The sequence below is a fragment of the Pinus tabuliformis genome, chromosome 7, assembly GCF_031772625.1.
Source record: "Pinus tabuliformis cultivar Carrire ecotype Pingquan chromosome 7, CPIR1, whole genome shotgun sequence".
In the NCBI taxonomy this organism is placed as follows: Eukaryota; Viridiplantae; Streptophyta; class Pinopsida; order Pinales; family Pinaceae; genus Pinus; species Pinus tabuliformis.
Window position 1 is genome coordinate 294,782,738 of NC_142293.1, and position 11,639 is coordinate 294,794,376.

General features: G+C 38.1%; 1 protein-coding gene across 1 annotated transcript; it reads right to left on the reverse strand.

Moving 5' to 3' along the window:
- Positions 1-5,037: 5,037 nt before the first annotated feature.
- LOC149247040 (uncharacterized) lies at positions 5,038-5,349 on the reverse strand. Its single transcript, XM_089443181.1, has one exon. It carries the CDS (start codon positions 5,347-5,349, stop codon positions 5,038-5,040), a length of 312 nt encoding a protein of 103 aa, XP_089299307.1.
- Between the last annotated feature and the right edge of the window lie 6,290 nt (positions 5,350-11,639).

Here is an 11,639-nt window from a genome sequence, read left to right on the forward strand (position 1 = left end):
ATACACAACCATAAAATGTAAACACGCAAAGAATGAATTCGCTGTTCACTGCATTGATGCTTTTGAATGAAGCAACACCTGAAACACAAAATATAAAAGAAATTAGAAAAGAAACAACATTTTATTTAAAAAACAATATGTAAATTAAGTTACAACAACTATGATATTATGTAAAAAAATGATCTTTTTGAAAAATGTTTTGGCAGCAGTAACAAGACATGAATCTTGAAATTGAAATCAATTCTTCATTTGTTCTATTATGAATCCGTTGGGTAATGATTTGGATAAAATTCCTTTGTTTTATAAAAACTTCTTTGAAAAATCACTCGTCCATAAGTTGACCTTCTTTATTTTCCCAAGACCTGCAAAAAACGAGTATCTACCTGCAATAAAGCATTAAATCATGAAGAAAGAGAGGTGTACGGGCTCCCTTAATCCAAGAATTATGCAAAAAACAACAAGTAGTTATTCTGTATAACAAATCCATAGAGAAAATAACAAAGTAAAATTTATTTGTTACCTGCGGGAGAGCAATGGCCAATCATACTAACCTGCAGTGTTTTAATCACAACTTCTTTATTTTTCATCCAAATCGAGTGATTCCAAAGCCAAATGAGAGCTAAATCAAAGGTTTATCTCCAGTAGAAATAGTTTTTAAAAATTCAATCATATGATATGTCAAATTTGTTTAGAACAACCTGCATAATAGAGTCATTTTCGATTACCCGGCTTAGACCAACAGTTGATATTTCAAGAATAACTTTTTCGTTTGATGTCGGATTCGAATGATTCAAATTGGAAATTAAAATAGATTCATTTATTGATCTCCAATAGAAACAGGTTTTGAAGACAAGAAGAATTTATAGGTCAAATACTTTAAGGAACAGCTGGAAAGACATAGTTTTAAGAGTGCTGATTTACGATAGATAGTCAGTATTTTGATCATAACGTCCCCATACGATATCGAAAATGAGTGATTCCAATTGCATTGTAAACTAGATTCATAGGGGAACCTACCATAGAAACAGGTTTTAAAAATTCATTCATTTAGGCCTCCAAAAACTGACTGTCCCAACTCTGTTCCTGAGCTGCCCGCTAGACATCCGGTCAATGTTTTGGCTCTAACTTTTTCGTTTCAAATCCAAATTGAGTGATTCAAATTGTATTGGAAAGTAGACATCAAGGGCTACTTAGGATAGAAACAGGTTTTAAAAATATGGTCATTTAGGCCTCCAAAAACTGACTGTCCCAACTCTGTTCCTGAGCTGCCCGCTAGATAACCGGTCAATGTTTTGGTTCTAACTTTTTCGTTTCAAATCCAAATTGAGTGATTCAAATTGGGTTAGAAAGTAGACATCAAGGGCTACCTAGGGTAGAAACAGGTTTTAAAAATATTCACTTTTGGTCCCTCAAAACATGACTGTCCCGACTGTTTTTCCAGAAAGTTCATCAAGCCCGCAAGCCAAAAAAAATGAAATTCAAGCATTTTTTTAAATTTGTGATAAAAAATGAAAATGAGTGTTTGTAGAACTTATTATTTCCATTTTAGATCATCTACATACACAAATTATAAAAAAATTATCACCGATGTTGATTTGCATAACATGTTGCAACAAAAACCCTAGTTTTACAAAAGAACAAAATGCACTTATTTATGTCCTTATTTTGTTTTATTTTATTCACTAACCTATTTTGATTTGAAAAATGAATATGACTACGTGTATGAGTACTTCCATTGAAGCCATTTTCGAAATAAGGCTTCATGTATACGCATACCCAAATTTGAAAAATAGATGTTAATGAAAATTAGGGTATGAGAAGGTGGCTTCCCTTGAAAATGATATCAAAAATTGTTGAAGCATAGAGTGATGTTGCAAACAAATGATGGAGTGAAACCAATCTTCAATGTATCCTTTATTTTCTTGATTTCGCATATCCATCATATCATGAAGTTCTTGAGCTTTTAAAATAGCTTGTTGATGCACAGTAAAAGAAACCTCATTTTCTTCCATAGCTTCTACAATTTTTGCATTTGAAACATTTTGAATCTCATTGTAGGTTTTCTCTAATAACACATGTGAGATAGAATGGGTGGGAAGGGTGCGTAAATTTGCCAGTTCAACATTGTAAGCATGTTGTACTGGTTTATTATGGTGAGGGTGTGGAATTAGTTGAGCAGGAAAATGTGTATGGAATGGAGCATTTTGATGATGTGGCTGATTGGGTTGTGTGAATGGTTTTGATGGGCAAGCAAGGTGTTGTGAAAGAGCTGGTGGAGAATATGGAGAATGTGCTTGTGCTACAAGATGAGGGAGAGTAGTCATGCCATCATAAGATGAACCATGCCCAACTTGTAAACAAGATAGGTGGTTATATTGAAATTGACATGGCTGCCCTAACACATTAGCATTCCATAATGGATTATGCAAGTATGACAATGGAGAAAAAGTGTTTTGAACCATACCTGTAGGCCTTGTTGCAGCTTCCTCACCTCTTTGATATGCTACTTCCATCCTAGATAAGGAAGAGTGAGTATCTATGAGATGCTCCTTTCGGTCATGAGAACAAAACACTTCATCAAATTCTTCATTTTTATGAACCTGCAAAACATCCAATTTTTCATTTAGAGAGCTAATAAAATCAACTTTAAAATTTTCAAATAAAACATTGATTTCAGCTCTTATGTCTCCTATTCTTGTAGCAGATTTGGAAAACAAAGAAAAAACATCTCTAAAATTCTTACCAGCCTTGGAGATTCCTCTTGAATACCTTATGCACAACTCACAAACATCATCATATGATAACTGAAAAACATCACCTTTTCCTATCAGATTTAAGATTTCTAAACATTCATCTTTGATTCCTTTAAGAAGGAGTGTTTTTAAGATCTCTTTTTCCAAATGCTTATATTTTGATTTTTGAAGGTTGTAATGAAATCGATCTACATAGTCCTCCAAACTTTCGTCTTCCCCTTGTATCATATCGAAAATATCTTCATTGGCTTTACAATAGTCTTGGTACTTCTTCAAGAATATGTTCTTCATGTCCTCCCATGATTGGATGCAATTCCCACCTAGGTTCATGAACCATCGGAGAGCTGCTCCTTTTAGAGTAAGAGGAAACACTTTCAATCTTTGATCATTAGTACAATAATCATATCCTCTACAAAGTATTTCAAACTCGAACATAAATGTATGTGGATCTTCATTTGCTAAACCATGAAAATTTGGTAAAGATGGGGGAATTATGTGCATTTGTGTCACTCCTAGATCTTTGATAGGAAATTCAAAAGTAGAAACGTGAGCCATTTCTTACCATAATATAAGATGTTCTTCATGTGTTTCTTCAAGGCTCCTTCTTCAAATGTTCCTGTCAATCGGTTAGTGAAATGGGTGGTGCTTACATCACCACTTGAGTGAAATCATGTGATTCATTTTAAAAAAATTTCTATTTTTCCTAATAATTCACACAAAAATTCAAACATCTATTTCTACTCTAGGTTCTTTAACAGTCCTGCTGGAAAGCGGACGGGGGAGCAGGGCTTTTACATGCTCCGTACGCAGGTTCTTACCTTCCGTTTTTAAGATCCAACTCTTCCCTAGCAGGCACTCATCGGATTCACACTACTCTTTAGAAATGGCTACACCCTCCCCGGCAACGGCGCCAAAATGTGGAGCGATAAAAAGGTGTCTTGTGAACTCCTAATTACCTCACATTAATTATCAACCCAGGGACGACTTTTTATTTCAAGAGTGTACTCTGTCTGAGGCGGCTATTTTCTTAAGAGTAATGTTTCGCAGTATAGTGCTTAAAACCCAAAAGTAAATGAAAGCTGGAAACAAAATCTAATTTGAACAGCAAGAAACTAAATCATTCATTCAAACAACCATCAATCGAGGATACAGTTGCAATAACTCATTCCTCTAGAAATTGATGAAGGAAAAGGAATTAGAGTATGGATCATGGATCTGGGAGCATAATAGCGTCTGCTGTGTCTCACGACAGCCTTGATCCTCCTCCCACACTAAAACAATAAATGCAAGTAAATGGAATGGAAATTAGAGCATGGACCAAAGATCTGGGAGCTAAGCAGCGGCTTGCTGACTCACTACAGCTTTAGACCTTCTCTCACACCAAAGCAATAAAGGCAAGTAAATAAATCAGCGGAAAGTAAAACGGAACGGCGAAATGGAAATGGGACAGCAATAAATGATACAGCAGTAAAATGGAACAGCAATAATCAAATGGAACAACAGCAATCAAAATGGAATGAACACCAAGTCTTTTATATTAATTGCATCCACAAAAGTATAACAAAGTCAGGCCTCAATGAGACTCAGCGATCAAAGTTTATTCCGAAAGTGTAAAATTACAAAAACAATCCTCCCTCCTCTGATCTTTGGTTTCATTTAAATAGAGAAAGATCAGAGCATAGATAATTACAACATGATAAATTTGGGTTGATTCTAACCAGATGATCAACAAGAAAATATATTCCCTCTCATCTCTTCAACAAAAGCAAGACGAATTTGGGTTTACAGCTGAGATTTGGAGGGCGGCCGCAACAGCAAATCTCAGAAAATCGTGCTCAAAGAACCCTGTGTTTCTACCTGTACAAGCCGAATTTGGGCAAACTGTTTTTTATGAAGATAATTGGGCCCGTTCTGGACAAAACCCATGTTCCGGATTTTCCAAATTCGTCTTCATTTGCTCAGAATCTTAACCGCAAAACTGTCACTCCTTAAACCAGCGAATTTCTGAGTTGGCTGATTTAAAAATCAAATCTTCAATATGGAAGTTACTTTGGAGGCTAAAAATGGTAAATAAGGTTACGACCAACTTATTAGAACTATCATTGGTAAAATAATGCATAATAATCAATTTATTAGAAATAAAGGAGAATAAATAATATTTATTCATGAGAGCATAAATAATTAATAAAATGGATTTAAATGATAAATTATAATAAATAACATGATGAAGAATAATAGAAATGGGTGGAATAAGTGTTCAAGAGTGATAATAATAATGGCAAATTCACGGCTCCACACCTTCAGGATCCTTTAGCTTCCAAATTGTATTTGCAATTTTCCGGCCTCTTGCATAATTGTGAAAAAAATTTGTGTTTTCATCCCCTGCTCTCAACCAGATCACTCTGCTCTTGAGTCTCCATTCTTCCTCTTTATCCAGTAAAATCTTTGCTCTAGACTTCTCAAGGGCCACTATCCTTTCCTTAGACTCCTGGGTAGCATAAGCATCTGCCTCAGGATCTTCTAGAGCTCGAAGATCCGCATCAATTTTTGCCAATTCTTCATTCTGCTTTGTCCTTCTGTCAGTGGCCCATTCCATAGTTTCTTTCTTTAGTCTTTTTAGATTATCCATAAATAGAGCCCCTTTGTTTTCCAGCGGGTTTCTATCTGGATGTCTCCAAGTATTTCTGAAGAGCAGATTATAAGAATCTTCTTGCAGCCAAGAAGCATTAAATTTGAAAGGAGCAGCAGGCTTTGGGGGGGTTTGGAGATTTCTAAAAGAATGGGGAAGTGATCAGAATTCCCCCCTTCACCCACCCATTGTCTGAACAAAGGAATAGCTGAGGCCATCGAATCATTGATTAAAAAATGATCCAGTCTTTTTGCTATTCTCTCCTCCCTTGTTCTCCTTTTTCTCCACGTAGGTTTTGCTTTTATAATGTTAACATCTATCAGCTTATGGGAGAGGAGCGCATTAGCAAAAAAGTCTGTTAGGGGATCTTCTCTAGCTGAGGGGCCCCATGCCTCCGCATTCCCTAAGGAAAAATTTAGGTCTCCTCCTAATATCAAATTTTTCCCTTTTAGCAGTTCTTTGGATAGGAGTGTATTCCAGAAGGCAACCCTTGACTGACATGGCCCGTAAACATTGACGATCAAGAAATGGAAATCGAATTCTGGGGAGAAAACCTCCAAACCCAGCACATTTGGCATACCCCAATGGTTTAGCATTTTCAGTCTGCGCTCCCTGCATCCAATAGCAAGCCCACCTGAGTGACCCTCTGCATCCAGGGCTACAAAAGCCCACCCCGGGAAGGAAGTTCTAAGGGCTGATTCAATGTCAACGCCCCTGCCTAAAGTTTCTTGGAGAAAGACAATATCTGGATTATAGCGAGAAATTAATTCCTTCAAAGCCAGTTTTTTGGGTTTACTGGTTAAACCCCTGCAATTCCATGACAAGCAGATCATTTTATAACAGCTTCAGGGGGTTTTGCTGCTCTAAGCGCCCCAGGAATCAACATCTGCTTGCCATCAGCCACATCAATTTTGGCTTTAACTTGTGCTTTTGATAGGTTTGTCTTCCTACCTCTACCCTTTTTAATAGAACATTTAGATGATGAAGGACCCAAACCACCCACCGGCTCGATCAACTCAGGGAGGATATCAGGCTTTTTGCTGAGAGATCTAAGGTTATATGGACGAACAGGGGTGGATACATCCGATACCGGATTATCAAGGGAAACAGCTTCACAGTTCAGATCGATGGATGGTATGGTAGCAGTAATATTTTCAATATTTACAGAATCATCCATGCATTTAGTAATCAGAGGAGACCCCTTAGACGATAAGACAATTTTTGAATCAGATATGCATACAGAGTTTAGTGGGTCTGACTTCATACCGGGTGCTTCGCTAGCGATGGCATCTGTGTCTCGGACGGGAATCTCAGCGCCACTTGGATCTTCAGCTACTTGTACCGGGTCCCCTCCTGTCTAAGGCAGGGCTTCTTCTTCCTGAGTTTGGATCCCTTCCATCGGCTTAGCCTCTGAGCTTTGATTCTCCGCCGATTTCATATCTTTCCTTGTGCTTCCGACCCACTGCTCGTCTGATTTCTGAGACCTCCTTCTGCGTCTCCCCAATGGGAAATCCCTCGCCAAATGCCCATACTCATGGCATCGGTGACACCTAAAGGGTAGAAGTTCATAATCCAGTATCTGTTCGAAAACATAATCCTTGTACTGCAAATTTATCGATTCCGCAAGTCCTTCGTTTGGGTTTAATCGCACTAAAATCCTGGCTACTGCTCTTTCATGTGTGTGAAGAAAAGACTTGTCTGCTTCCAAGAACGTACCCAAAAGATTCCCAATAGAAGTAAACACGGAATCAACCCAAAGGAACGGGGGAAGACCAGGTGCCCTTACCCAGACAGGGAATTCCTCAACCTTCTCCTTGGACGCGTCGAAAAGAGGAGACCATCTTTTGAAAAAAACTGGGCATTTCCCAAACGCCCAATTTCTCCCTTCGACCCATTCCATGGCTTCCTTACTATCGAATCTGATCATGAACCACCCTTTGACCAGTGTAGCCGTTTTGAAGGTTTTTGCCGGGGTGTCCTTCCACTGACTCTCCGCCCAAAGCCGTAAGAACTTGCCTGAGACGAAACGCCCCCTAGCTCGACCCACCAGCGTGCACTCCGCCACCTCCAAGGCGTCCTCTACTTGAACGTCCATCCCCAACAACAAATTTCCTGCTATCCTTTTCTTTTTTAAAAACTTCGCCTTTTTATGCTTTTCCCGGGCCCTTTCCCAATCCGGTTCCTCTTCTCTGTCCAAAACTGAAATATCTGGTACCCTTTGAGCTCCAGTCGCATTTTCCGCGGGGGGGGTCATCCGTTCCTGAAGGGATATGGCTCGTTTCTCCTACTGGGGTCCCATTCTTGCCTGCAAGCTGACTACCCTTTTCTTTCGCCCTTTCAGGGTCAAGGGTTTGGTCGTCCTTACCCTGTATTAAGACCTTACCAATATCAGATGAAACCCCCTTTTCACCCGGGCCGGCAAGTATAAGGTCTTTTGAGAGAGAGCGCCTGTTTGCAACTGGGAAACTGCTTTTTTCCTTAGCTTCCTTACCCGAAGTTTGGAAACCCCCTACTGGCCTCCATACTCCTTGACTGGAATTGAAATTGATAATGTCTTCCAGCCCACCAGACGGGCTGCAAACCTTCGAGGGGGATAGAAACTTACCATCGTGGAGGCCTTTCTCTTTCGGAATATTTTCCACCGCACGAACTCCTAACTCTCCTTTGCGCCCGCCGCTATTGTCAAACGCACCAGACAGGTTCAGACTCTCCTCCAGCAAACCCTTTGGTGGATTATTACTCCAAGGTCCTCCCACAGAGAGGGTGGCCGCTGCGAAGTTTCCAACTTGCCCGAAGAACTTATCAATGTTTTGTTCGGTTACCTCCTTACCCCAGACCGAAAGAATGTCTTCTGGGGCTGGGTCTAGATCCACCGCCTCATTATGATTCACCATGGTAACTAAACTGTGGTAAAAAAACTGACACCTCGCAGCAAAAAATACCCCGTTACCTGAAATGTCGCTCCTGAAACCGCCTGGGAGCAAAAGCCCGTTTTGAAATTTGGATTGTGTTGTTCCCAACCCGCCTTAGGACAATATTTGCAGAGATGAGCCCCAGAGAAAACTGTCAACACAAACCACCAACGAAGAAAACCCCAAGACCAAACCGAGAAAAATAACAAGAAATTCCGCCCAGCTGTCTCAATGCTACGGAACCTTGAAAGCGCCTAGCCTCGGTGGGTCTGCCATCAGTCCAGCCCGTACCTTCGTGACGTGAGATGGACAGTCTACGACACCTAGGCCCTCGGCCTAGGGTTTCAGGATCGAACCCTGCGCCATCTTCCTCCGTTCTCCTCACCTACAAAATAATCAAATCGATTCTTTTTTACAAAATTATCATCAAACTGATGAAATTTACTTTTAGCATTCCATTATTATTAATATTAATTGTTTCTATGAGTTATTTTAATATTAATATTTTAATGGTTTATTAATTATTATAATTATTTTTATATTAATGTTTTAGTTAATTATTATTTATTATTTTTATATCACTTTATGTATTAATTTTGATCTAATTATATTCATGGGACTTGGATATTTGGTGATCAAGTGCGTTGTTAAGGCATTCTTAGATGTTAAGTTACTCTTCAATTCCTCGCTCTATTTGGGTGTTATTCTTAGATATGACCATGATGTAGTCTCACTAATGCTGAAATTACAAAATAAAAAATAAGCCTTATTCTAATAATTATAATTATTTTGATTAATAATTATATTATTTTAATATTAAATAGTTATAATAATTTCATTTTTAATTAGTAATATAATAATAATAATCATTTTCTATTATATCTTATTCTTCTCTATAATATTATTTCTTGAATATTAAAACCTTCTCTATTTTCAATAATGTCTATGTCTATTCCCTAACGTCTATCCCAACATCACTACATTTTAAAAGGATTGGTCTCTTTCTCTTTATCTATATTTCTTGTTTCATGTCCTTAATTATGGGTGAAGGGTTCACCTAAAACGTGCGACATTTCAAAGATTGTTAACAAAGTTTCTCCATAATTTTTTTCATCTCATTATAAATTGCAACTATGAAAATTTGCATTCGAAAATAAAATTATTATTACAAGAGCTAGAATCTTCACCATTGAGTGTAAACATAAGTTCATTTTTGCTGATAATAACATCCCATGCCTTTTCAAAGAAATTGAAACAAAAATAATCATCTAGAATATTTTGTTAAATGTGTTGAAAATAGCAACAAGAAATGCTAAAAATAGAAGTGCTAAAAATAGCACTGCTATAAATAGCAGTTTGGGTATTAGTGTTGGATTGAGCAACATGGAATGAAAAATGGAAGTGCTAAAAATAGCATTCTATTTTTCGCAATTCGGGATGGATTCCAATTTTAGTCAGTCCCTAGACTAAAATAGGAAGTAAAATTCAAATTTGATATTAACAGTCGTTTGTAAATTAATTAATTAATTCATCTTGAGTTAATTAGTTAAGGAAAATCAAACTTGAAGTCTATGTGAGGACATGCAACAATTTATCTATTAATTGAGGAATTTATCCATCAGTTAAAGAGATAAGGATGAGTTGTAATTAGTTGGCTCAGTTAATTGAGTCAAGTCCAATTAGATTGATTTAAACAGTTTGTTTAAATTAATGTAAGTTCAGTTAGTTAATGCATGCTTGCATATAACTACTGCACTTTAGATAACTGAATATTCTCCCATGAATATCTCATGCATGTCAGTTCAGACAGAGACCCAGTTGAAATCAGAGGAGGGACAGTGTACTATCAGTTGGATGGATTTTTCCTATAAAGGAAGCTCATCCATGGAGAAGGATTTATCTCCTTCAGGATTGTGTAGTTGGATCAAAGGTTAGTGAGTGTGTGAAGAGGCCAATTCACACAAGTGACTGCACTAAACCCCAATCAGAATTGCACAAAGAAATAGGAGGCTTGGAGGGCATACCAAAGGTTTGATAGAGGCCTTTGACTATCTATGAGCAGCAAAGGTATTGTAGAGAGATTAGGATAGCTTTTGAGTTGATTCTTTTTGTAATACTGGTTATATTTCCCCTTGTATGATAATACAGAGTTGGGGTTTTAGGTCGGTGCTTTCCCTGGTTATATATTTTGTGTTATGTGTGATTGATTTCTCCATATCAATTATATGTGTTCTTATTGATATTGCTCAAATTGATTAAGCTTCCGCTGAATTGATTATAGAAGTAGATCAAGTATTTTCCTTTAGTATATTGCATTATCAGGTGATCTACAGGTGGGAAATTTCTACATGGTATCAGAGCAAAGGTGATCAAGGAAAAACAATATACAAGAAGGGAGAAGTTGAAGTTTGTGATTCCTGAATATAGAAATCGAGTTCTTATCACATCTCTATTTCACCTATAGCGTTCAATGGTTTGAGACTCGAATATGCCCTTAATGGTAGTTTGAATTATATAGCCTGGAAGGATTGCATGGAAGCAGTACTAGAGGATAACGGTCTAAAGGACTTCATTGATCAAGAAGTCCTCAAGCCGACTGGCACTGCTGAATTAGCTGAATGGAAGAAATGTGTGGCTAAAGCAAGGAAAATCCTTCTGGAGGGAGTTTGAGATCACATAGTCTCGAGTATCCATGGGAAGGAGACACCATTTTCAATGTGGAAAACATTGAAAGATCTATATCAGAATAGTAGTGATCAAAGGAAGCTGGCACTGAAAGACAAGCTTCAAAATATCAAGTGTGAAAAGGGTGACACAATCTCTATGTATCTGAACAAGCTCACCACATGTAGGGATGAGCTTGGAAGTGTAGGGATCATGACAGCTGATGACGACATGTTGATTCTTGCACTCCTTGGTCTTCCTAAGAGCTGAAATAGCTACCAGAACTCGGTTAATGGAAGATAAAAACTGCCAGATTGGGAAAGACTTTAGTCAGATCTAATGTAGGAGGAGATAAGAAGAAGCACCAGAGATGGTTCTTCATCCATGGACGATGAGGAAAACTGTGTCTTAGCGAGTAAGGTGAAGAAGGGGAAGGAGAAGGATTCTCTTTCCAATTCGAGTTCTTCCTGTCGTGGGAAGAAGTTTGACAAATTGAAAGTGCAATGCTTTCGTTGTCATGAGGTGGGCCATTTTGCTACAAATTGTCCACAAAGAATATCCAAGAAGGGATCCGTGGAAGGATCGGAAGGTGAGGCACTTGCTTCATAGTTCAAGTTGGATTTCACATTGTTCACATGCATGGTTTCATCCATGGTGGGAAGTGGTTGGTTTCTTGACAGT

Excerpts from the sequence above, each read along its gene's own strand:
- LOC149247040 (XM_089443181.1), bottom strand. The coding sequence starts at position 5,349 with ATGGAATGGGCCACTGACAGAAGGACAAAGCAGAATGAAGAATTGGCA.